This window comes from Chaetomium fimeti (assembly GCF_033439085.1).
Source record: "Chaetomium fimeti strain CBS 168.71 chromosome Unknown B0H64scaffold_5, whole genome shotgun sequence".
Classification (NCBI taxonomy): Eukaryota; Fungi; Ascomycota; class Sordariomycetes; order Sordariales; family Chaetomiaceae; genus Chaetomium; species Chaetomium fimeti.
This window is the reverse complement of record NW_026944333.1, coordinates 63,642-88,437: the sequence shown is the minus strand read 5'-3', so window position 1 is coordinate 88,437 and position 24,796 is coordinate 63,642. Positions and strand designations below refer to the sequence as shown.

Genomic DNA, 24,796 nt, shown 5'->3' with positions numbered 1-24,796 from the left:
CCATGGGAACGCACTCGAGTTTGTCCCGCGACAACGGCCCTCCCCGTGAGAAAGGCGCATGGCGTATTGGTCCCTGTCAGGGGTCGCCAAGCTCCCGGAAGCAGACAGATTACGTTATGGGAAGCTGAAAAGATCCACCGCGAACCGTTAACTTTTGGCGCATTTACGATGCGCCTTCGTGTCAATTCGTCCTCAAACTACAAGTATCCCCAAAGTCGAATCTTGGCTGCTCCGCGTCGAACCCCGACCGATGAACCGAGGCCAGCCGTGGCACCCACAATAACGATATGGGTACGGATTTCGCCGATACCAGCTCCCACTCTTCGTCCGACGACGACGACGACCCCGAGGCCGCCCTAAACCCCCACGGGGACGAGAACGATACCGTGGCGCCTCTCTTTCGTCTCCGGCGGTTGCCTCCCCAGGGCGGGGAAGATGGCAATGCCGTGTTGCTGCCCGGGGAGGGCACCGTCATGTCGGTCTACATGATGATGCACAGGTATGCGAGAAGCTGCATCGGCAAATACCTAAGACAAGACACGGCGGGCTAACAGGATGGCAGGATCCGGCGACTGGTCATCGCAGCTATCGGTATGCCCCACGAGCCCAAGTGATCGAAACCCCAACAGTCTGACATGTGACTAGACGACACCTACACCCTGGAGGAGCTTCGAGCGCCCCATATGGACCACCAAATCGTACGGCCACTCGTCGACCGGTTATACAATCCCGAGGACCCCGCCATCGGTCAGTGCCTTACAACTCGTCTGCGGGGAGTATCATACTGACTGTTCTGGACGTTCCAGTTTACTGTCTTGTCGCCAACAGAGTTCAGTTCCTCCGTCCTCGCTCCGATGAGGCCCTCTATCAGGGCGTACACGAGTCGCGTGCCATACTCTGCGAGCTTCTCGCAACTCGCATCTTGCGCCGTTTCCACGAAGACCACCCGGGGCGCTCGGGTCTGCTGCTCATCGCCAATATTCTAGTTTCCGGCTTCGACCCTTGCGACACAGCACCCGAAACTGTGCGATCTCGCCGTCCACAATGGGCTATTCAGGAACGGGGCGGCCACGAGCGGAAGCTGACGGCCCTCGAACTTGCCATCATCTCCGAGAGCAAGTTCCTCATCAAGTCGCCCGCTTGCCAGCTCGTTGTGGACGCTGTGTATAAGGGGGTCGTGGTGTATACGCCCTTGTCTTTCGTCGACTTCCTCCCAGACCACTACAAGTACCACCCCGTCTCGCTGTACGAACCCCGCCGAGCCGCCATCCTCAACCACCACCGCCTCATTGTCCCTCAGCTGAGGAACGTGATAGAGCTGATGCACTTTGGGGTCCTCCTAATCCTCTACATGCTGACCGTCGCGCACTACGGGTTCGGAAGCGACATGGCCGGCGTCCGTATTTACGAGACTGTCTTCAACGTTTTCGCAGCGGGGTGGGTACTGGAGCAGTTTGCGGCCGTTGTTGAACATGGTTGGGAGGTCCATGCCCAGAACCTGTGGTCGTTCCTCGACCTCACCTTTGTCGCCATCTATGGCACCTACGGCCTGGTACGCGCCGTTGAGCTGTTGGTTTCCGACGACGCCTACTACGCCCTCCCAGTACTGTGCACCGCCGCCCCTGTCTTGCTGACGCGGATCGCCTTCGCCTTGATGCCCGATAACATCGTCTTCATCGCTCTTCACGCTATGATGCGTGACTTTACCCGCCTCACATTTATTGCCATCTGGTGTTTTGCCGGTTTTGTCGTGGGATTGCTGTTCCTCGCCAGGACCAGCGGTGAAGGATCGCTCAACACCGGTGTGACATGGGCCACCATCACCAAATGGCTGCTATGGTATGTGTATCCATGAAAGTGTTTGGGTCAAGAACCTCTGGCTAATAACGAAAAGGATCTGGTTCGGGCTTGACGGCACAGGGATCGAGCGCGCAGCCGACTTCCACCTAATCCTCGGTCCGACCTTGATCATCACATTTGCCTTCCTCGGCAACACCCTATTCCTCACCATCCTCGTTGCCATTTTGACCAACACCTTCTCCAAGATCATCTCCAACGAAGCAGCCGAGGTCCAGTTCCGTCGCGCCGTACTTACCTTCCAGGGCGTCAAGAGCGATGCCATCTTCTCGTATCCGCCACCCTTCAACATAGCCGCCATGCTGATTCTGCTGCCCATCAAGTTCCTGGTCGGGCCCCTCGCCTTCCATAACATTAACGTCGCTGCCATTCGAGCCGTCAACGCTCCGGTTTTACTACTCATTGGGTTGTGGGAGCGACGGAGCGTGTGGGCCCGACGGTCCAAGTCGTCCAGATTCAGATCCTGGAGGTACTTTCCTGGTCTGTCTCCGCACGGCGACATCCAGGTCGTGTTTGGCTCAGAACCCCCGCCCGACGTTGTCGACGCGCTGGAAAAGATGGATGCTCTGCATGAGGTCGGGGCTGCTGCCGACCGTGCGGCCACCATGCACTCGCCAAAGGACGTACGCGGTCCCGCCTCGGCTGTACGGAGGCGAAGAACATCCAATAGCAGCAGTATTAGACGGCTTGACACATGAGGATAGAAGGCTTGATTCCTCTACTAGAATAAGAATACCACACAATGTTACAAAGAAATCCAACGCCCACGCCCTTCCCGCTTACGTATTCGAACAATGGGGTCGCCCATGATGGCACCAAGCACCGCCTTCTCATCACACCTAAGACCGCTTCTCCTCCATCCCTTCCCGTAGGATCGCGACCTGCTTCTTGATCTCAACCCACAAAACCAAGTCATCCAAGTCCCCATCATCCAAGTCCTCATCAGCAATCCCCACCCAGCCATCCGCAATCTCATCACCCTCCACCGACTCCCACCCGGCGGCCGACCACCCCTCCGAACCATCGCCCCCATCACCGCCATCACTACCGCCGCGGGCGACGACGATCAGCGCGGCCACAAAGGCCTCCTGGATATACGCGAAGCTGAAGCCGTCGGTGATGCCCGCGATGGCCCCGCACAGCCGGTCCGGGAACTCAATGTCCCGGTTGCCCGCCAGCTTGCGCTGCCAGAACCGGCAGTAGGCCACGCGCTGGGCGCGGTCGGGGTCGGGGAAGTAGTACTTGCGGTCGAAGCGGGAAGGGCGTTTCTGTGCGGTGTGGTGGGTTAGTTAGGTACCTACCTAACGAGGTGTGTCTCGTCTGGTTGGTTGGTGACAAAAGAAAAAGGGGGGTGGGGGGGTGGGTTGGGACTTACGGCGATGCCTGGGTCGAGTCGCTCTATGTGGTTGGTGCTGCCGACGATGAAGATGCCGTCGTTGCTGCGCAGGCCGTCCATCTCGTTGAGGAAGTAGCTCCGCACCGAGTCGGTCACGAGCGAGTCCAGGTCCTCGAAGATCAGGTAGCAGGGCGCGTACTGCCGCGCCTTGAGGAAGATTTGGCTGATGCCGTACTCTGGGCCGGCGAACTGGTTGTGTTCGGGCGTTGATTAGTACGTGGTCTAGAGGGGAAGCGTGGAGTCTGGGGGGTGGGTGCGTGTCATACCGAGGAGAAGCTCCGGACGTAGAGCGCCGGCACCGGGTCCTTCCGGTCGTATAGCATGTGCATCGTAGCCTTGATGGAGATGGTCTTGCCGTTGCCCGGCGGGCCGTAGTAGATGAGCCCGCGCTTCCAGGGCACCTTGAGGCGTCCATACGTGTCTCGGGAGTCAAAGAAGGACTGGTGGTCCGCAATGATGGCCTTCTTCATGCTCTCCTCGAGGATTACGGCATCCCAGGTGGACTTGCGGATGCTCTGGTACAGCTCGGCGCTCTTGGTCCACATGCCGCTGTCCCACACCCACACCTCTTCGTGCAGCTCGTTGCCCCACTGTCCCGCGGCGATCACAAGAGCATCCGCCTTGTGCGTGTCCGTGGTCAGGATATAATTGTTGCGCACCGGAGGGTATGAGCTTGTCCCGTCACGCCCGTCAACCATGTATAGGATGAACTCATCATCCCCCCATTTGTACAAGAATTTGGCAAATATCACGTTCTGGGCCAGTCTGCCGGGGCTGCCGTCGATACGCCGGCCGGGTGCCACATACACCTTCCATATCAACGAGGACGGCAGCTCGTCGCTGGCCTTATCAATGGATGTAAAGCTGGCGTGTCCGGCTGATGCGTACCCCAGCAAATCAATGCCGGAGGAAGGGGCAATTACAAGCTGGAGGCCGGGGTATTCAGCCTTCAGAGCTTTGGCGATGGTTGCGTCGGTGTTGACCCGTTTGGCAGACGAGTGGCGGAAGAATTGATGGCTGATTTCGTTGGAGGTTGTGTTTATTCCCTGTGGGAGGGGTTGGTTGGCGTTGGTGTCCATTGCGTCACTAGGAGACGCTGTTTATATTCCAAGGTTGAGATGGTTGTTGGTCGTGACGTGTGGATGAAAGGGTTACAAAGTAGTCGGTACACACCGCAGAATTGGAGTCGTCATGTCTTTCCTCGTTGGGGTGGTCGTGCGGGGAACCCTCAGCTGCTTCGCCGCAGGGGGGCTGAGACACGGCCAGGCTGGACAGGGTATCTATTCGCTCGAGAGCGGGCTTCGAGGCGGTGACACCAAGCAACCGTCTCGGGCCCCGTAAACAAGCAACACGCCCAGAGAGTCAACAACCAGAGGCAGAAAATGAACTTATTACCTGTTTGATTTAACCGCTGATATTGTACAACGAAGAGGCACATGTTAGAGGGGGTGAGCCTTCACGCACGTTCATGTTCAATTCCTCGCTTTAAGATGGAATGTATGGGAAAACGGGAAATGATCCTTGGGGGTTTTTCTCCCAAGCGTCAGGGTGCACTTATATCCTGGGGTCCGTTGTTTATTTTGCGAGTACTCTCTCCAGTAAGTGCTAGACTATAGACTACTAATACTTTAGTAGTACTAATTCCGGACCCGACGTCTCACCGATGATGTACGGCCCCTAAGCCAAATGCCGATATGGCCGAGCACCTAATATTACAAGATCCCGGATCACGGCGTCAGGGGTACTAGAAGAAACACAGACATCAAGCTGTGCTCAGGCCCTGTTATGTTTGACGTGATGCGTGGATTGCCGAGGGCCGAGGTAATGTTCAGTATGCAGAGAGAGGTAGCCTATAGGACTCAGGAGGCGCTCAGATATTCCGAGTCGGAACACCACCATGACGCAGTTGGTACGCATTGATTGGTACATACGCATTGACTTGCGAATCACATCATCAACGGGCGCTGATTACTGCCAGAGGTCCGAGCTCAAGATGCTATATATAAATGATGGAAACCCGGAATTCATCAGACCTCCTATGTATTTCCACCTTTTTGCGCACTTCAGGTCAACACAAGTTGGAAACAGACACACCTCATCTCAAGGATATTATATTCAACATGAACGTTCTTGATATCCCAGACTCCGGCCGCCGTGCTGAGTCTCTCGATGTATCAGTCGCCAGGTTCTTGACTTGCCACCAAGGCCTTGAGCTAGGTGGACTTGGAGGGTACGCCGCGGAGCGGCAAAAACACGCGGAAACCTTTGCCCACCATAAGCTCCCTAAGCACAAGATCAACCCCATCGGCACAGTCGAATCCGCAACTATCCCCGGGCCTCATGGGGCCATCCCAGTCCGAGTTTTGTACCCCATGAAGGGGAGAGAACTAAGAACAAAGGGGGATGCGGGAGCTCTGGTCTACTGCCATGGTGGGGGGTATTGCACCGGGAGCGTGGACGAATTTGAGAATAGCTTGAGGCTTATAGCGGAGAAGTCGGGTTGCCTGGTAAAGCCTCCCCCCTTGCATATCCCCGGCCAAGAATAGCGGGCATTGACGATTAACCATCATGTCTTGCAGGTATTCGCCTTTGACTACCGGTTGGCCCCAGAATTCCGTTACCCCGTACAGCTCGACGAATACTCCGCGGTCGTCGACTGGGTGCAAGGGTACGGGGGCCGATACAGGGGCGTGCACCCTCGGCGCGTGGTAGGGGGAGGAGACGGCGTCGGCGGTAGTATGACGGCGGCCCTCTGCCTCCGTCGCCGTGACGAGGGCAAAAAGCCACTCGCGGGACAATTGCTGTTGTACCCGGCGATGTACTCGCCATCCTCCCCCCCGGCAGCGGATGAAAACAAGTCTGGGTACTACCTGGAATACGACGGCCTCACTGGGCTTATCGACCACTACCTGCCTCTTATAAACGGTGAGGCCCTTTGCTGTTCCGCCCACGCCTTTACTACCGGGTACATAGGTACACTAGCTAACACAGAGCAGTTCCGTCGTACCGCAAATACGTCTACCCCGGCGCGCAAGGCAGTCTTCACATGTACGGCCAGCCCCTCGCAGTCATCTTTACCAACGGCTTTGACCCCCTGCGGGAGGGCGGGATCGCTCACGCGAGGGCAATGCGCCGGGCAGGGGCGCTGGCCGCTTGGAAGCACTATGCTGATTTGACGCATGGGTGGCTGCGGATGGCGCCATGGTCTCCGGCGGCACGGGAAGCCACGTGCTATGTCGCAGTAGCGCTCGAGATGTTCGTGAAGGTAAAGCCGCTAGAAAAATGACGGTTGAATATCGTCACCTAATGGTTAGGTAGTTTTGGTTTATTGAAGGGCAAGGTGTCACAACGCGGAACGCAAAGTTATTCCTAGGGAAGAGGGTTTGGAATCAGGACTCCAGTACTTATGAAAGAGAGTACTACATGTAGAGTACCAGTGTTCTTCATTTTCTTTTTTCTTTTTTCTTTGGTACCTCCAGGCTACAGCTCCTGAACTCCTATTTAGTTTGGTATTTTAATAGGTAATAGTAATTTACTTTTCCTTCCTCCGGAAATAGTAAAGTCTTTTGACGCCCCAGGCCCCAATATCAACAGCCGTATTTAAGGACGTAGAAGCCAGCACAGCTACCTTCCCAAGGGATCTTACGAGACCTAGACAAGCATCTCCTCATCTCCTTATCTCCGTATCGCCTACTGTTACTAAAAGCGGTATTTACCCTGATCCAGCGGGAGGACGGGCGCTGGCACACTCACAACGGAGAAGGAGGGGCCGGCCCAAATCTCATCTTTCTGCAAAACAAGATCCTGGAACAACGATAAAGGATCGAGGAGCTGCTGAGAGAGAAAGAGAAGCTCGAACAACTCCTCCAAGAAAGAAACGACTAGTACGGCCAACTCCGCGCGGAAATCGACCACGCAAGGGAAAGAGCCCAAGAGCTCACGGAGGCCAACCAGAGGACGGGAGACCACCTCGAAGGTGTGATGAGGGAAGCACAGGCCCTGCAGGACGGCATCCGCAAGGCACTCCCAGCCCACACCCCATGGGACGGACCCACGGAAGCCAGCAGTGGCCGAATTGATCCGACCCCCGGAAAGGGGCTCAAGGTCGACACTAACACCAAAAAGCTGCGTCAGGAATCTATTCATATCTTTTTTTGTGTTTGGCACCGACGCCCATTGTCGGAGCCACGAATCACAACCCTGAGCTGACACCGTGATCCACCGCATGTCTTTAAGAATTGCTCAGCAGGGCGACTCGGCATTACAACTGACGGTTGGCTCGTAGAGGACTGTTCGGTTTCCCACCCAGAGGTCCTGGTGACTAGGACGTGGCCCCCAACGCCGGTCTGTATGACCAGCGCCTGGCATTCCTCTGGGCACAGATTAACATCCACCGCTTTGGCGGCGACCGTCATCGGCGAATCAGCAGGCGGTAGCAGCATCGCCGCCCTCATGCAGCTGATCGCCTTCTACGGCATTAACGGGACGTCGCCCTTCAACAATGCCATCGTTCAGAGCCCCGCGCCCAGCCACTGACGCTGCCGTCTCTGGAATACCCTTGCTCGATGGATTGCCTAAACTGGAAATGGGGGGCGGTGTTTGGCCCCCATCGACCATCGCATTTCCGGACAAGCTGCATATCGCGCTTCTGATTCGCGCTGTTTGGGACAAAGTGGGGAGATCGATTACCGTGTTCGGACGAGCGAGAGAGGCCTGAGGGGGGCGAAAGGAGCGAATAGAATCCCTTGGTCTTCATGTACGTCTGGATGGTGAACGCAGATGGGTATAAAATAGGGATGGGAAGACGAACGGCTTTCTCCCAAACTCTTTCCCGCAACCTTCCTCCCTCCCTGACATTCCACCTCCAAACCCTGCAGCCTCTGCTCTGTTCGTAGCCACTCCTCGTACCCAGTATGGCTCTCCTACCTGTCCAGCTTGTCCGCCCGAGCGCGCTCCAGATCGATGCCGACACCCCATGCGTCCTCGCGATGCACATCCCCATCACCCTCCCCCACCAGCTCGACCCGTCAGTGCCCGCGCCGCCCTACCACTTGGGCATCATAGGGGCCGAAGCCGGCCTCAGCTCCCACGCCATCCCTGTGCTGCGGCGTCTGATGGCTGAGATCGTCTCCCGCCTATTTGGCCCCGAGCACGCCACCGACGCTCTCAAGGCCTCCGACCACGCCCTGCCTACCCCTGGCGCTCGCCACCTACGCCTCATGAGTGAATTCGACTCGAGCCTCGTTATCGACAGGGAGAATGGGTTCAATCTTGCAGCTGGATACTACAAGGATCAATACGGCGACGAGGGTCACGGTCCGATCGACGCCTACGTGGAGGATGTAGGGGGTCACATTGTCATTCTCCACGGATTTGTGCTGTACCTTGTCCGTGGGGTGCGGGATGCAAGGGAACTGGTCGAGATCAACCCCAGAGTCCTTCGCTTTGACCTGGAGGGCGAGGGCCGCGGCGCGCTGGGACACGAACTTGTGTTCGGTGTCAAGGAGTACACCGAAACCTCCCGGAGGCTCCTTATCCCCGACGAACTGGCTATCCTCATGAGCACTGGGGATTCGATTGCTGCTGGTGGCCATAGGCTGTAAGATAGCTTTTGAGGGAAGTCACTGCGCATTTCTTCTGTTTTGGCACGGCCAGCGTGCTAGTTTATTGAGTACCGAGACTACTACCCTCCTATTCCTTGACCCCCTGCTTAAATGAGTGACCAGAAAGGTGCGACCAGCGCTACATTTCCTAACCCCCAGTCAAATGAGTGACGGGAAAGGTGCGACCAGCGCTACATTTCCTAACCCCCAGTCAAATGAGTGACGGGAAAGGTGCGACCAGCGCTACATTTCCTAACCCCCAGTCAAATTAGTGACGAGAAAGGTGCGACCAGCGCAACGTCTCTCGACTGAACCATCTGCCGTTCCCTAGCCCCCCTGCTTAACCAAGTGACAAGAGAGGCACGGCGAGCACGGCCTCTCTCCACAGAATCCATCTCCGGGTGTGAACCTAGCGACGACCGGAGCGCGCTCCAGCCTGCGAGCGTGCCTGCCCGGCACCAGGAGCACCGCGCGCCGAGCTCCCAGAACCAGTTGAAGCGCCCCTCGGGGCAGAGGAGGAGCCCCCATGACGAGTTGAAGAGCCCCTCGAGGCAGAGTTCGAGCTCCCATGACTTGTTGAAGAGCCCCTCGGGGCAGAGTAGGTGGTCCCATATCCAGAGGAGGAGCCGCCACCAGAGAAGTCAACGAATTCTTCCATCCACGCATCCGGATCCCTCTTACCACCACCGCCACCCCCCCCTTTCTTTTGCTTCTTATTTCTGCAACTGCTGCATTTAACCCCGGCGGGCTGGGTGTCGATCTCGGAGTTGTGATCGAAACGGGGGCAAGTACCCAAAATCTGGCAATTTCCCTTCGACGGGTGCCAGCTCTTGCCGTAGTGGCCGCATGCGGGGTAATAGGCTCTGTAATAGATACACATGATGGTCCGCGGGGCGAAAAGGAGGAACGAGGGGAAACTGGATTGTAGGTTGGGTGAGCGAGCGACGGTATAGCGGCGGTTGGCCGTTGTCGATGAACTGACGATGTGAAGACTGAAAGTAATAGTATTGATGAATTGGATAGCAAGCTGGAGATGAGGAAATGAGACGATGATGATGGCGATGAGAAGAGGTGATCGATTGATGGGCTGCAAGGGAATTATATATACAGATGAGCTATAGGAATTTTACAGCAGCTATAGCTTTGTCGCTAGGCAAAGCGTCCAGGGGTCTCTAGATGCCCGCCCCCGTGGTTGAGGCCGAAACACATTGACGCCTCATAACACGGCCCCAGCTCAGCCCTCTAGATCCTCGAGGCCAGAGAACCTCGCCGAGGGGGTGCCGAGGAAGGGTCCTGAACGAGCACAGAAGCTGTGTAGGATGGATAGATCATGGTCAGAGAACGCGGCCGAGGGGGGCGCTGTGTTTCGCGACGCTATTTTGAGTCTATCCTGGCCCCTAACACGTCTGCTGACTGGGATTGCCGGAGGTTAGGACTGTTGGTGGGCAGACCTGGCTCGGCTTCTTGTCCTAAACAGAGCCTAACGTCGGGACGCCGGCCGGCCTGTATCTTGCGAAAATAGCTCACTGATTGACATGAGACGCCCCGGCTCGCCCCCAAAAGCCCCCTTGCCGGTTTCGGGTCTCGAGTTCCCTAGAAACGCTCGGAATTCCACCGCGCGGAGATGAGAGATGGCTGGAAGTTGGATCGTTGGCCCGGCTTCCCGCCTGTATAACCACCTAAGGCGGGGCGAGGGGTTGGGCCTACGGCGGGGCCCAGGGCGTGATAGATGGGATCGGAGAGCAGACCGTTTGATGTATGGCCTGTCCAGATTTGGGCAGGGGGTCTTCCAACCAACAGTTTAGTTCGATGTGGCATTGCCGGAGAAGCCGTCTCAAAAAGGCAGAGGATACCTGAGCCACTCGCAGCCCAACGGTAGGGCTACGGAATTCCGGATTTGGGTTGGGGGTCTTCTGTTAACCAACAGTTTAGTTAGATGTGGCATTGTCAGAGAAGCCGTCTCAAAAAGGCAGAGGATACTTGTGCCACTCGCTGCCCAGCGGTAGGGCTACGGAATTCCGGATTTGGGTAGGGGGTCTTCTAACCAATAATTTAGTAACTTTATTTAGATGTGACATTGCCGGAGAAGCCGTCTCAAAAAGGCGGAGGATACCTGTGCCACTCGCTGCCCAGCGGTAGGGCTACGGAATTCCGGATTTAGTCATACAGCCGCGCCTTCTTCGCTCCCGCTGTTGATCTCTTGCTCCTGCCCGGTTCGGGAGAGCTTGGTTCCTTCCTTTTCTTTGTTAGGGTACAGCTCCTCGATATGAGTTGTGCGTCCATCAAGTTGTCCGTGTCCGAATCCTCGTTCCAGCCTCGCTATCTGTAGACAAGGAATTCTGCCAAATGAATTCCCAATTGTCGGGGAGAATTACCAGGATTCGGACGCTGGAGTCGACCAGGTGAGGCCCTCGGATCAGGTCGCGGTTCAGGACCCCCAGGAGGCGACCACTGCATGTGATCCACGATCCTTTAGGAAATGGGTTCGTGGGGGTTTGGTAGTTGGGGGGGAGGAGAACGAGGATGTGGTATATGTGTATGCCTTTGTAAGGAGGGCGGTCGTTCTCTAGGTGTAAGAACCGAGTTTGATTAATACCGAAGTCTTGATCAGCAGCTCGGGCCAGACTCCCTGCTTGATGTGGAAGGTATCTAGATCGACGGGGCCGGTGAAGGATACATTGAAGTGCTTAGCCACGGAGCTGTCTCGTCGGGACCACCGAGCTGCCGAGGGATGACACTTAGGCATATAAGTATTAAGGATCAGCGCGAGGACGATATGAGGATGTCACACTGGGGCAAGTCGAAGTGGTAGGTGACGATGATATCCGCACCTTCAGCATGGCCGAATCTTTCGACGGCCCTCCGTTCCTCCCTAGTCCGCGACAGACACAATCTCACCAGGCAAGGACAGGCACAGGTCGCGCTGGGCATGAACAGATCTTCACAGACCTCCGTTTTGTGCTGGAGAGGTAAGTTCCATTTGGGAAAGTGATGTAGAGTTTGCTGCCTGAGGATGTATGGTGTCTGGTGGGGTTGTGAAATGCCGCTGCATAAGGTAGGTACCTCGGGCGGCATTTGCCTGCCTAAAACGGCGGCATTTCCACGCGGAGGCACATACTAGGAGTAATAATTTGTAGCACTAGAGTCCTGCGGCCATGGGACTTCACATGGAATCTCTTGGATCATCATCGAAGGGGGTGAATGGAAATGAGGTTCGTGTGATGGAATTGTTCGCCGAGACTTTTCAATCTCATCAGTCTGTCGCTTGCCGGGCAACAACCAATGGGAGGCTTGTTGACCATCACAGTCCCACATCGCGTTTTCTTTTTCACAATCCAATCATTTTGTTGCCGTTTGATAATCCACGGTGCGACGCCCACCCCCCATTGGCGGTACAGATTACCGGCAACACTGTCAACGGGATTCAGGCTGCTTCTCTGTTGTTTTGCTTCAATGTTACGATGAAAACGAACGCGATGCATCTTGTTTAAGAGTTGAGACGCGCCGGTCAGATGCATGTGATGGGCGGCCGATTGTGAGCACAAAATACTGAGATAAAGCCAGGGACACGATAACCAACTCAACCCGCCTGAAGCCATGCGGGACGCGAGCCGCGAGGGATTGGCCTGGGAGGACAACGGCCTGGGCCCGGAGCCGCGATGGACGCGAGACCCTCACATCCGGGCTGTCGAGCGCGTCTGTTGTCGACATCTAGGCATGTCCCTCCGTGACATTAAGTCGGAGGAGGAAGAGGCGGGCGGTCCCGTTTCCTTCCATATAGATGGCGCCTTCAACAAGCTTTATCAGGTCAAATCACCCCGGGGCCACTTCATGATGCGGGTATCGTTGCCTGTCGACCCTCAAACCAAGACCCGTGGCGAGGCCGCAACCCTCCAGCTCGTCCGCCGCAAAACCGACATCCCAGTGCCGGAGCTTGTGGCCTTTGACGACTCCCGAAGCAATGAGATTGGCTACGAGTGGCTCCTCATGGGCAAGATGCCCGGGGTGCCGGTCTACTATCGCTGGCGGAAGATGTCGATGGCACAAAAGGAAGCCCTGACCATCAGGACGGCCAACTTCCAAGCACAGCTGTTCCGGTGCGGCAACTTTGGGGAGGGCTTCAGGAGCATCGGGACGCTAGGAACCAGCGCCAACTCGGACCACGGCGTCCCAGAGCCCGGGCCCATCGTGTCAAGCTTCTTTTTCTCGGGGCAGCGATACCATTACCCGATTCCGCGGGGACCCTTCAGCTCCAGCCACGACTGGATCCGGGCCCAGCTGAATATCATTATCAAGGAGCACACCACTGCGCTCGGCGAGGCGAAAACCGAGCTCGACAAGGACTATGCCGAGAGTGCGTTGCGGGTGGCTCGGAAGCTCCTGCGTATGCTACACAAGATTTTCCCTGCCATCGTTCATCCCCCCGAACGGACCGTCATTTGGCACGACGACTTGTCGCTCCGGAACATACTGGTGGACTCCAACGGTAGAGTCACGGCCGTCATCGGGTGGTACGTGTTTCTCTTTTCCATCTGGTTCTGCTGGTTCGAATTCAATGGACGAAACCAGAACTAACAACATGACTAGGGAATGCGCCTCGGTAATGCCGCGGTGGGTGGCCTCACAAGTCCCCGAGTTCCTGCGAGGCACCGTGAGGGAGGCCAAGCCCGACCGCAACTGCTACACAGACGTCAACAACGGGGGCAGCGAGGTATCCGGCGGCGACGATCCCGATGACGGGCTCGACAACGAAGGAAAGACGGAGCTGTACTGGATCCACCTAATGGAGTACGAGCAGACCCAGCTTCGCAAGGTGTACGCGGCGCGCATGCGGCAGCTCAGGCCGGACTGGGATATGGAGGTGGAGGAGGGCGCACTGAGGGTCGACTTCCTGAATGCCGTGTCGCGATGCGGTGCCGGGTTTTATCTTCGACGCATCGAGCAATGGGTGGACGCGATCGAGCGCAAGGATTATCTGCCCCTGAGGGAGGTGCTCAGGGTTGGCATCAAGAAGGAAACTGGGGGCAGCGCGGGCTCGAAACCTACAACAGCAGGGACTTTTACTGTGATAAGCAGATTGTCATGAGGATCTAAGTATCTATCATTCCTTTCCCGGGGGTTCGGAAGCCGGAAGTGCGGCAATCACTTTCCCATCGAACGCCTCCCTAAAAATCTCGAAGTTTCCCTCCTTCCTCAGGTCGTACACAGCGAACCAGATCTCCTTGAACCAACCACCCGCGAACTCGACTTCACCCAACACCTCTTGCCAGCACTTGGCCACTTCCTCGGGCGGGTTTCGGAACGCGCCGCAGCCGATCGCCCCAAGGACCAGCATCGTGTGTCCCTTCGCGCCGGCCATACGGAGGCACAGTCGCATCTTGTCCTTTGTCAAGTCTCGCGCCGCAGGGTCGGCAAACACGAACGGCCCCTTGGGTGCTTTTGCTTTACCCTTGCCCTTAGCGGCATTGCCATGTTTTGGTTGCTCCTCGCCCGCCTCATCCTGGGCCGCCTGCTCCTCAACCCTCTCACCACCCGGAACCCCTTCCACCACCACCCTCTCGCCATCACCACCTCCACCATCCCCAACCCCCCCAACGGGGCTCACCTCCGGCCTCCGAATCCCCGCCACACTCAGCACCCCCACAACAGGCAGACACGGCACCGGCGTCTCCGGCACCATCAACTCATGCCCCTCAGCCGCCGACGTCCGCAGCACGACGACGTCGCGCGTGTACAGGCCCGCGCGCGGCGCGAGCGGGTACAGCGGTTGGTGCAGCGACGCGGCCAGGGTGCTGCGGAAGCACAGGGCCTCCTCCTGGGCCGAGGCGCCCTTGAGCCAGCCGCCGCCGGGGCTGCGCTCCGAGGCCATGTTGAGCACGGCGACGCGGGCGGCTGTGGTTGGGTTGAGGTGCTGCGGGAAGGCGGCGGTGGTTTGGAGGTGGGAGAGGATGTCGGCTTCGGCTGTTTGGGTGGGTTTTTTTGATGTTGTTGGAGTGGGTGGGCGTTCTAGGATGGTGCTGGGCATGGCGAGGGCGGCGTCGAATGTGTCTTGGTTGAAGACGCGGGTTGTGGTGCTGTATGTTGGGTTTGGTTCGTCGGTGGTGGTGGTTTTGAAACGCGGGCATTTTGATGGGTCGAGAGGCGGCAAGGTGGATAGGTCGAGCTTCTCGGATCTTGCTGGGTTCAAATGCGGCAGTCCTGATGCGATGGTTGGCGTGATGGCCACGGTCTCCTTCGCAACGGCTGCGAGCGCGAGGCGACGCGGGTTTTCGTAATACTTCTTCCTCCACATGGCGGGCTGAGTGTGGAGTTTCTTTACGTTGTTTGGTATAGGATTGATTCGAGAACAGTTTGCTCCACGAGTAAGAAGCGGATACACCCTTTTAATAGGAAACATTGACGATCTATGCTGCTGGATCCCGATGCCCCGGTTCATTAGTGTGTTTGCTCGCCCGGTGTGTCATCGGGGAAGCGCAGGCTGCACAGCCAGGGTCAGGCAGGCACTCTTTGAGGCAGGTTCGTTTGAGGAGTGCCAAACAAGGTTAGAGCAAGTGAAGGTGCATCGCCAGTGCTTGGCTCCTAATTACCAAGACCAGCCCCGAAGAAGAGAGCAAATCAGGGGAACCCTAACCCTTCTTTCCAAAAGCTGAATGGGTGGTGACGGTGACACGGTGGAGTTGACGACGTCAACTCCACGTAGAGACGTTAGCTGGATGTGGATTCGTTTCGAGTGGCTCCGAAGCTTCCTTTGTGAGTCTGGTGTGCGGGGATTGCGGACATAAATCCCTCCACAGCCTAAACGTGCCGAACATCGGCCTAACCCCCCCCTCCTCGGCCCTATTTCGTGGTGAACTTGAGTATTTATAGGAAGTGTTCGGCTGGGAAGGACTGGTTATCACTACTGTTTGACATCTTTCTCATCCTACCACCCACAATCCCCCCAAGAATACAAAATGCCCGTCTATTGCATCACCGGCACCAACCGCGGCCTCGGGCTCGAGTTCGTCCGGCAGCTGGCCCAGTCCGGTGACAACACCATCATCGCCGCGACACGGTCTCTATCCTCAGACCTCACCGACCTGAAGGCGGTGGCGTCTCCCTCCACCCACATCCTCGAATGCGACACGGGCGACGTCCCGTCCATCCACGCCTTCGTCAAGGCCGTCGCCCGGACCCTCGGCGAGGGCAAGAAGATCGACTACCTGCTCAACGTGGCGGGCGTCAACCTCGGGTCGTCGCAGAACTCGCTCAACCTCGGGCCGGACGAGCTGCACGCCCAGCTCAGCATCAACGTCATCGGCCCGGCCAAGACGGTGGAGCTGCTGCTCGACGGCGGCCTGCTGTCGCCCGACGTTCGCATCCTCAACATGACCTCGGGCCTGGCCAGCCTCGGGCTCAGTTCCCAGTCGGCCCGCAAGTGCACCGGGTACGCCATCTCCAAGGCGGCGCTCAACATGCTCACGGTGCACCAGAGCGCGGACCTCAAGGCGCAGCTGCCCGGGGCGGTCATCATCGCCATGGACCCCGGGTGGGTCAAGACGAGGATGGGCGGGGCGGGGGCGCAGCTGGAGCCGAGCAAGAGTATCGGGGACATGCTCGTGGTTTTGCACGGGCTGCGCGCCGAAGACACGGCGTCCTTTTATTGCTACTCCGGAGACAAGGTCCCGTGGTAAGGACTGAGTCGAATTAGTGAAAACGTACCCATACATAGGGTCGTGGCAGCGACAATGCGGGCCAGGAGGCAGTTGAATGCAATGTGTTTTCTGGATAACGCTGGCTTTGGGAGTATGTACATACTCGCGAGCCTACGACGCAGAGCTGTGGAGTGCTCCCTGGAGCGTAGCCGGCAACAGGGGCAGGAATAGGGCAGTACAGATAGCCGACAGAACCGCTACAAGAATGAGATGCCAGATGCCGAATGCCCGGGCGTTGCGGTATCCCTGCGGTGCCAGTGGGCCAACCATCTTTTCGATCGGGGCGATGCCCTCCTGCTTTCCGGTCTTGCAGCCGACTTTCATCCCCGGGAGACCGTCCACGCTATATGCGTTCTTGAACGCCCAGTACCTAGTTCGAAATTATGATTTAGTCGGCGTTCCTTCTCTCAGGGGACGCGGGCAGTAAGCATAGGTAATTAGACGAACCTTTCCCTGCTCTCTTCCGACTTGCCCTGCTCAAACTTCTCTTCTTTCCTCGCGAAGGATTCGTTGAGGGTGCTACGGAATTTTCTGAATTCGTAACATGGCACCGAGTAGCCGCACGAGCTCGCGACCTGGTGCACGTTGACGATGATGATAGACCTGGAGCTCGGGAGGACCTGCAGGTCGTGCTTCTTGACAAAGTCGTCAAAAGCTTGGTCTCCCGCCTCGTGCACGCCTCCCCGCTCGAGCACCGACCCGTGACCAAAGAGACGAACGATGCGAGGCGGGCCCTCGAACGAGTTGAACAAGACGGTGATGCGGCCGTTGTCTGGTTCGTAGAGGTGCGAAATGGTCTCATTGCCACTGCCACTGAGGTCCATGTACCAGAAGGTCTTCTCATCCAGCAAACCGAAGTAGAGGCCGCCCTTGGGTGACACATTGACGTGTCCGGATGCCGAGAGCGGGGAGGTGGCTACCCAGAACATTTTCTGTTCGAGGATCCATTTCATGAGATACTCGGGGATTACTTCGAAGAACTGCCCCATCGTGAATGTTTCTCCAAATCGTGCGTCAACTATCGGCTTGGATGTAGCTCAGGCTGGATTTGGGTCTGGTGTCCTCCACTTTTACGGACCTTGATGGTTGATGTACACAGTATCATCCTAAGAACCGCCATTAACCGAATAACTGAGTCACTTGAAGGCGGTATCGGCCTTCCGACGGCGAAGAGGGGCCGCGGAGCTCCCACTCGGGAATAATTCCACTGGTTGACGCGTGCATGGCGCTCACTCGCCCAAGACTGTTACGCTAGATCAAATACAGCAATGCCTCGGTGCTCAGTGCCCTGCAACCCTTATTGGTTCCCTCGTCGTGGCCCCGTCGCGCCAGCGTTGTCTCGTCGTCACGTCTGGGAGTTTGAGGGATTGGCCATGGCTCCTTGAGACCACCAATCGCTGTGTGCATTTGCCGTGTTGAAGTTCAAGGACCTCCCGAAGTACCTAAGGTATTTATGTTGGCCGGAAAGAATCACCAAATCGTGAGTCCTGGGACTGCTGCTCAGAAATCGAGGCGATAGCGAGGTACCTTGCGAACCTGACATGATGTCATGGGACGGCCAAGGGTCGACGTTGTGGTCGTCACTGGCTGGGAGCATGTTGGCGAGTAACTACATGTACCCGAATGATTTCAAACTCCGTCCGTATGCTTATGTCTCCGTCCGTTCCACCGGGCGTATGGCCCCCCGACGAGCTTTTCGACGACATCTTTCCGTAGCGTTGCCATGCCGTGTTCGTGGTCCATTGCCGGGTCGGGGGTGACTAGAACGGCGTCGGGCAGGAGAATGCGAGAGCATGCAGAGAAAGTGGTCCTTTCGATGAGTCGGCAACTCGTGTCTTCACATCATTCAATGGCAATGACGGCGAGCGAGAGCTCTTCTGACCTTGACGTTGTGGCATCCCACAACGTTGCCCACACTCGAGAGAGACCCACCAAGATATCTGAGGAAGCGAAAGGTGCCGCCCCAATCTCTCTCGGGCTGGTGTCTCTGTCTCATTCGCATGTGGTGGGGCGGCCCTCCCCGATCTCCTTTAATTAGCACTTTGAGACCCGCTGCGCCTGGGGGAGCTGAACCACTTGTGGGACTGTTCCTGGGTTCTGGGGGCAAAAAGGGGTGGAGACGTTCCCCTGACTAGGAAGGTGACAGGAACCAAATTACCCCGGCAAGAATTCCACCGTCTTACTTCTTGTGGGCAGACAAATATAAAGACTTCCAGGGATTTTCCACGCTTTGGGGCTGCACGACTTGCATTCGAGAAAAGATGAGAATCACCACGCTCCTGACGGCATCCCTCCTCCCCGCCGGCCTGTTGGCCGCTCCGGCCGACAAGTCGATCGACCCTCACGATGGTTACGTTCGACGGGAAGGACTTTCTTGTGCTATCGTCAACGCTTCCGCAGCGAACTGCCGGTCGGGACCCGGTACCAAATACAAAGTGGTTACGACATTACAAGGGAAGACGGTTGGCAGCTTCATGTGTGTGAAGACTGGGGAATGCGTAACCGATAGCGGGAATGTCAACTGGTAAGGACATTCATAACACGCCGTCAAAAGAGATACCCACGGCTAACTCGACCCCTCAAAGCGGCTGGCACCAGGTGGCTGTCGGAGACAAAACTTGCTACGTCAGTGGCCACTACACCGACGAGAACTGCACTCTCGGTATGTCACCTCCTCCGTTCCCCCATATGTTGGTCACAAGTTTCGCTAACGTCGAATGTGCAAGCCAACCTCGGGAGATGTTAAGCCAATGTCAGGAGTTTCGGCGCTTTTTCGCCCCAGGGAGGGGCCCGTGGGACCAGGATTAGATGTTTCCTCCAAGAGCACGAGCATGGGAGAGGCATTCTTGAAAGACATGAGACTGAGGTCGTGTAATAATAGTAGAGGACCAACCGGTTGGTCGACCTTGTAGCATATCCAAAGAACTACAACCCTAACCCGCTTTCCGAGATTCACGTGTTCTGCAGCCGACTGCTTGGAAACTGCACTTTTGCCCAACTGTGCAAAACAATACGTCAGGCAACAATCTAATCAGGAGTCTCCTGTTTTCATCTCGACCATGCCGCGTTGATTTCCGGCCAATTCTTACTGTGTTATTATATTCAGTATTTTCCGTTCGGGGGTCCCAATACCCAACATGCAGGGGAAAAACGGCCCCAGTCCGGGGACGCCACCGTCGCCGGACTCAGCAGAGTCACCACAGTCAAAGCCCGAGTCAAAGGCAGATCAACCCCATGTTCAAGTCCCATCATCTACGACGGCTGGCATTGCAGCCCTTATCGATGACTTCTCCCGCTTTCGACCCCAGGATTCCGAAAATTCGGATGATATGTCACAGCAAGCCGCCGCGACTGAAGTTTCCGCTGGATCCAAAGGCAGTGGTGATGGAATTGGAATCCGACCTTCATCGCCGGCCTCCGATGCTACCGAGCCCCCCCACGGCGCCACGGACGCGGGCATGTCGGCCGACGAGCAGCACAGTACCAGCTCAGGTGAAGGCAGGCTCGGAGGCGACGACCGAGACGATGGCGGCCAATCCGAGATGATCGACCGCATCATGAAGAGTTTCTGCGCTTCGCTCGACTCCAAGATCGCTGCCATCACAGAGCCTAAAGCACGTCCAGGTGTCAAGGAGGAGGGCCTTGGGATGGCGTCCTTTGCTGCCGCCACAACTGTCGCAAAGGACGCAGCCCCGAGTGCACCGCAAAAACCCGCCAGGAAAATAAAATTCCGGCGTGGCCCCGGCGACGTGCAACCGGAGCCGACCGCCCCAGGTTTTGGTATGGGGATGCTACAGCCGAGCTCGATGGCCTCGCTTTTTACTCCAATGTTAGCCGCAGCTCACGCCCCAGTTCCGCCAGCTCTAGGGTTCCCATCAACAACACACAGGTCGACGGTGCCCCAGAACCAAAGTCCGCCTCCACCTTCGTCATCCGTGACCTTTACGCCACTCCGTTCCCGCCAGCAGTTGTCCACGCCTTCTCCACCACCTCCTCCTCCCCAAGCGCCGATCAGATATGCCCATCAAGCGGGCGGCTTGCCCAGTCCGCCTCTCACTAGCACACCCCCGAGTCGTAGCATCATTCGACCTTTGGGTTTCTCGCGAAACCAAGAAGTTTCGGTGCCAGGAGTTGGGCCGGGCAGTGCCGCAGACATTTCTGGCGTCCGAGTCCGCTCGGTGCGAGCACGGGAGGCGGAGCGGCGAGTAGTAGACCCGTCCCTAGACCGCGCCCAACATGTCCCTGATATCCCGACCGCGAGCGGTGGACAGGTGGTACCCGAGGGGAGCGACTTAACAAACATCAGCCGACGAGAGCCCATCCCTGCCTCGGAGATGCGGTACCGGCAGATTAGGAGGGCCCCTCGACACCCAACTGTCACCTCGGAGTCAACAACACCTAGCGCTCATACGTTTCAGGGGGCGCGCAGTGGCGAGATCCACCACCAACCTACCGCCCTTGACGGCAGCGCTCAACTGGATGGCCAACTAAACTGGTCCGCCTCGGAGTTGCGCCGCGAGGACGTCAATGCTGAGGCCAATGCCCCCTCGATCGAAGAAGAGGTGCATCTGCCGTTCGTTGGATACACTCTCAAAAACTTCAAAAGCCAACCATTGTCGCACCAATCCATGCCCCCTCTTGCCAACCTCCGTAACCAAGACATGATCCCCTCTGTCCAGAGGTATGGGCCGGAAACCTTCGAGGGTTGGCAAGCTCCCCAGACAATGAAGCGGGCGGCTGGGCCCGAGCCATTGGGTCCCGATACATCACCTGAAGCTCCACAAGAAACAGACGGCGACGGCCGGCGCAAGAAGCCTAAGCGAGCTTCATTGAGCGCCGGTGCCACTAGCGAGGAGAAGGGCACGGGAAAGTTTGCCTGCCCATATTTCCAAAGGAATCCGAAAAAGTACCGCAAGTGGACTTCATGCCCCGGACCTGGCTGGGACGAGGTGCATAGGGTCAAGTAAGTTTGCCAATGCGACATTAGATGACGATGGTGCTAACGGATGCTTTGCAGAACGCACCTCTACCGGCGACACCCCCTTCCTATCCAATGTCCCCGGTGTTGGGAAACATTTAAAGCGGAGGCCCAACTCCAATTACACCTGCAGCAAGACCCACCATGCTCCGTTCAGAGGAATCGGACCCTTCAAGAGGGCTTTACCAAGGATCAAGAGAAGAAGTTGCGGAGTCGCAAGAAGGGACATGCGGATATGACCGATGTGGATAAATGGCGCGAGATCTACATGATTCTTTTTCCAGATGATGAGCAGAGCGCTATCCCGTCACCATGTAAGACGATGTATGCTTTTCATATTGAGAGATATGTTGCTAACCAGACCATTAGACTACAATGAGTCCGAAGATGGAGGCGAAAATCAGGCACCGAACGGCTATGGGGAGCTGGAAGACTATGCCACATTCATCCGCCGAGAGATGCCCACCCTCGTGCGGCGAGAGTTGGAAACACTATTCCGCGAAGAGTTCCAAGACATTGAGGAGCGAGTCCGCCCGCGCATTGCAGATATTGTTATGAACCTGCAGCCGAGACTGCTAGGTCTCTACCAGCAGTCGCAAATGCCCCTGAGCGAGTACGGGCCCCAGCAACACACAGGTGCTACAAGTGGTAGCGAGCCAACCCTCACGCCGTCGCTATCACAGAGCGCGGGCTCGGCAACGGGGTCGGGCCCGGACTCAACCCCCGACATGGCCTTTGGGGTCGACAATGGTTTTACGGGGACCGAAGCCCAACTGGGGTTTTACGGCAGCGGTTTGGACGAACACTGGAACGGGCCATCTCCAGGAAGTCATATGCAACCCCAAGCGCCACAGGCAAACATCGGTCTTGGATTGAACTGGGACTCTGAATTCAACAACCTGCTGAATCCTGCGCTCTTCTTTATGCCTCCTCCCGGGGGTTTGCCAATGGGCTACTAGTACCCACACTCGGGAGCAACACACAACGGATGAAGGCTGGCACTCTCAAGATTCAACTGACGTCATGACACTGATTGCACCCAGCCCGTGTACTTTAGTAGCCGCTCGTCTTCCAGACCGCAGCCACACAGAAAACGCCCCTCTACACGCGGCAAAGCCGGCCGTTCTGCGTCGGCAGCTCGCTAGACGTCCGGACCGCCCACGCCTCGCTACCAGGCGTCGTCGGCGCCCAAAAGACGTGCCACGGGTCCCGCTCGCGCTTGATGCGCGCCAGCTTGTCATAGTTGGATCCGAAGAAGCTGTGCTGCCAGTCCGGCTCCAGCACGTCCGCCTCGTTCAAGTAGGCACCGCCGCCAGGGGTCGCCGCACGGAGAGGCTCCATGTATCCGTCGAGCCGCCGCTGCTCGGCAGCGCCTTCGGCGGGCGTCAGCGTGCCCATGTTGATCCTTGCGAACACGTCCGCGTGCATGACGACATCGCGCCACACGGGGTTCAGGCCGGCCGGTGCGGGGTAGCCGGCGACCTTGAGCGTCGGCGCCATGTTGAGGCCGTGGAATGTGTACCCGGCCTCGACCGTCCCCCGGGCCGCTGTCATGGCTGCGGAGAAGAGGGTGGCGTTTTCGAATGAGGACCGCGGGAACAGGCGAGAGGAAAAATAGCCGTTGGCCGGTTGACCGCCCGTGCTTCCGGTTTGGCTGCTGTACACGCTGGTCGTTGGCGTTGTGATGGCGACGGGGATCCCGAGGTCGTTTAGGGTATGTAGCAGCGGCTGTACGAAGGCGGCTGCCTCTTCCGGGGTCAAACCGGGCATCTGCACCTGTACCTGCATCTGGTAGCGGTTTTCACCCGTCGGGATGCCGTATGTCCAGAGATAACCACCGGCATCGGCGGTTGGGACTCCAAATGCGAAGACCTCGTTAAATCCTCTCCAAAATGTCTCGAGGTCAGTGATTGTGACGTCGCGGCCCGGAGTGGTCGATGCTGTCTTGCCGAGGGCGAAGTTGAAGCTCGCGATTGTCAGGTTGATCTGGGGATGCGCCTTGACGATGGCCGAAGTGACTACCCCGTAAGTACCTGCCATGCGTGGGTCAGCAGCTGTCCTCGACGTCCAAAACACTGGTAATCAAGCAAGGGGGCGTTTGGACATACTGCCGCCGCCGCCTCTCATCGCGAAAAACAGGTCCTGGTTCGTCTTCGGGTCTGCTGTCACATATCGCCCATCGGCCGTGACTATCTGCAGAGACAAAACCTGGTCGACTCCCAAACCGAATTTTGAGCTTAGGGGAGAGTGACCTCCTCCCGTCATCCAACCGCCGTACGACCCGACCGTGAGACAGGACGCTGCTGGCAGCGTGACATTGTATCGTTCGGCGTGCCGAAAGACTTCCCAAACTTGCAATCCGGCACTCACCACGGCAGCTGGGCCTCGATAATTTCCCCCGGGCTGTTTGTAGTTGGGGAGGAACTCGAAGCCCTTCAGATAGTGTGTCCAAACGCTAAGGGAGCCCGCCCCTGTGTTCCGTCCGCCGAAGTCGTGTCCGGTGTTCCTATCCAGCACTTGTCAATCACATTTGGGGCTAAATCAGGCCTGTCTTTGGGAATACCGACTTGATCACGAGACGAACGTTCTTGTTTCTCGCGAAATTGACCGCTGCCTGGACTTGTTTGACACTCGTCGCGTTGACCACGTAGACGGGGAACCCCCCACGAGTACAGTTGCCGGTTGGGTTTCGGGAGATGAGGCACGTGTTGCCCTGGGGCCATTGTGTCAAGACCGTGAGAGGATCATCGAGATAAAAGCTGGTACTGCCGGCGTTGTCCAGGAGAAATCTGCAGGTTTGGGCATTGAAGTTGGGTGATGTGCTGTAGCACGCGGACGCGGGCGGGAGGGGATTCAAGAGAGCGCCCCCCAGTGTCTTGTTGAGGCGTGACCATTCGGTTTCTTTGGGCCATGATTCGTCCCCTGGGAAGGATTTGCAATCAACCCCCGATGTGGACGAAACTGTGTCCGTCGCACTCGCGAACTTAACTGCTGCGAAATCGCCAATGGCTTCGGAAGTCAGTTGAGCGTCGTTGAGGACATCCCTCGAGCTAACAGCAAGCCCCTGAACACCCGATGCAAGGTGAACAGCGGCGACGAAAAGTGAACCTGGCCACATAGTGACCGTGTGGGACGAGTTGGCAGAAGCTATCACACCGCGGCGGTACCGAGGTTCGGATCATAGGCATCTTAACATGGAACATAGGTAGACTCTCCGTCTTTTAAGACATCCGGGAACTACTCACAGCCCCGAATACTGTCGGGTAGG

The 24,796-nt window shown here is 57.2% G+C and overlaps 11 protein-coding genes across 11 annotated transcripts; 7 read left to right on the top strand and 4 right to left on the bottom strand.

The window, feature by feature from the left end:
- Positions 1-174: 174 nt before the first annotated feature.
- On the top strand, positions 175-2,579 carry B0H64DRAFT_173288 (uncharacterized protein). Its single transcript, XM_062798801.1, has 5 exons — positions 175-499; positions 563-591; positions 646-747; positions 807-1,839; positions 1,895-2,579. The coding sequence occupies exons 1-5, from the start codon at positions 288-290 to the stop codon at positions 2,553-2,555; spliced, it is 2,037 nt and encodes a 678-aa protein (XP_062657323.1). The 5' UTR covers positions 175-287; the 3' UTR covers positions 2,556-2,579.
- A 117-nt stretch (positions 2,580-2,696) lies between these two features.
- B0H64DRAFT_374678 (P-loop containing nucleoside triphosphate hydrolase protein) lies at positions 2,697-4,446 on the bottom strand (the record flags this gene model as incomplete). The annotated part of the gene is made up of 4 exons (XM_062802356.1): positions 2,697-3,125; positions 3,233-3,442; positions 3,520-4,270; positions 4,427-4,446. 4 exons carry the CDS (start codon positions 4,444-4,446, stop codon positions 2,697-2,699), a joined length of 1,410 nt encoding a protein of 469 aa, XP_062657322.1.
- A 927-nt stretch (positions 4,447-5,373) lies between these two features.
- On the top strand, positions 5,374-6,670 carry B0H64DRAFT_360990 (Alpha/Beta hydrolase protein; the record flags this gene model as incomplete). The annotated part of the gene is made up of 3 exons (XM_062801721.1): positions 5,374-5,760; positions 5,833-6,178; positions 6,247-6,670. 3 exons carry the CDS (start codon positions 5,374-5,376, stop codon positions 6,537-6,539), a joined length of 1,026 nt encoding a protein of 341 aa, XP_062657321.1. The 3' UTR covers positions 6,540-6,670.
- A 1,353-nt stretch (positions 6,671-8,023) lies between these two features.
- Positions 8,024-8,939, top strand: B0H64DRAFT_398735 (uncharacterized protein). The gene has a single exon (XM_062803971.1). The coding sequence runs from the start codon at positions 8,167-8,169 to the stop codon at positions 8,854-8,856; it is 690 nt and encodes a 229-aa protein (XP_062657320.1). The 5' UTR covers positions 8,024-8,166; the 3' UTR covers positions 8,857-8,939.
- Positions 8,940-12,200: 3,261 nt separating this feature from the next.
- Positions 12,201-13,950, top strand: B0H64DRAFT_173193 (phosphotransferase enzyme family-domain-containing protein). The gene is made up of 2 exons (XM_062798799.1): positions 12,201-13,367; positions 13,444-13,950. The coding sequence occupies exons 1-2, from the start codon at positions 12,454-12,456 to the stop codon at positions 13,940-13,942; spliced, it is 1,413 nt and encodes a 470-aa protein (XP_062657319.1). The 5' UTR covers positions 12,201-12,453; the 3' UTR covers positions 13,943-13,950.
- Positions 13,951-13,957: 7 nt separating this feature from the next.
- B0H64DRAFT_442909 (uncharacterized protein) lies at positions 13,958-15,148 on the bottom strand (the record flags this gene model as incomplete). The annotated part of the gene is made up of 1 exon (XM_062806674.1): positions 13,958-15,148. The coding sequence occupies one exon, from the start codon at positions 15,146-15,148 to the stop codon at positions 13,958-13,960; it is 1,191 nt and encodes a 396-aa protein (XP_062657318.1).
- A 531-nt stretch (positions 15,149-15,679) lies between these two features.
- B0H64DRAFT_173200 (uncharacterized protein) lies at positions 15,680-16,733 on the top strand. The gene has a single exon (XM_062798800.1). It carries the CDS (start codon positions 15,810-15,812, stop codon positions 16,527-16,529), a length of 720 nt encoding a protein of 239 aa, XP_062657317.1. The 5' UTR covers positions 15,680-15,809; the 3' UTR covers positions 16,530-16,733.
- On the bottom strand, positions 16,596-17,675 carry B0H64DRAFT_173182 (uncharacterized protein). Its single transcript, XM_062798798.1, has 2 exons — positions 16,998-17,675; positions 16,596-16,920 (listed from the first exon to the last, which is right to left on the bottom strand). Exons 1-2 carry the CDS (start codon positions 17,537-17,539, stop codon positions 16,662-16,664), a joined length of 801 nt encoding a protein of 266 aa, XP_062657316.1. The 5' UTR covers positions 17,540-17,675; the 3' UTR covers positions 16,596-16,661.
- A 1,068-nt stretch (positions 17,676-18,743) lies between these two features.
- On the top strand, positions 18,744-19,487 carry B0H64DRAFT_398724 (uncharacterized protein). Its single transcript, XM_062803970.1, has 3 exons — positions 18,744-19,074; positions 19,136-19,212; positions 19,277-19,487. Exons 1-3 carry the CDS (start codon positions 18,812-18,814, stop codon positions 19,294-19,296), a joined length of 360 nt encoding a protein of 119 aa, XP_062657315.1. The 5' UTR covers positions 18,744-18,811; the 3' UTR covers positions 19,297-19,487.
- Positions 19,488-19,579: 92 nt separating this feature from the next.
- On the top strand, positions 19,580-22,558 carry B0H64DRAFT_173147 (uncharacterized protein). Its single transcript, XM_062798797.1, has 3 exons — positions 19,580-21,513; positions 21,568-21,842; positions 21,898-22,558. The coding sequence occupies exons 1-3, from the start codon at positions 19,688-19,690 to the stop codon at positions 22,485-22,487; spliced, it is 2,691 nt and encodes an 896-aa protein (XP_062657314.1). The 5' UTR covers positions 19,580-19,687; the 3' UTR covers positions 22,488-22,558.
- On the bottom strand, positions 22,319-24,646 carry B0H64DRAFT_462022 (uncharacterized protein; the record flags this gene model as incomplete). Its single annotated transcript, XM_062807527.1, has 3 exons — positions 22,319-23,561; positions 23,637-24,034; positions 24,096-24,646. 3 exons carry the CDS (start codon positions 24,644-24,646, stop codon positions 22,630-22,632), a joined length of 1,881 nt encoding a protein of 626 aa, XP_062657313.1. The 3' UTR covers positions 22,319-22,629.
- Positions 24,647-24,796: the final 150 nt, after the last annotated feature.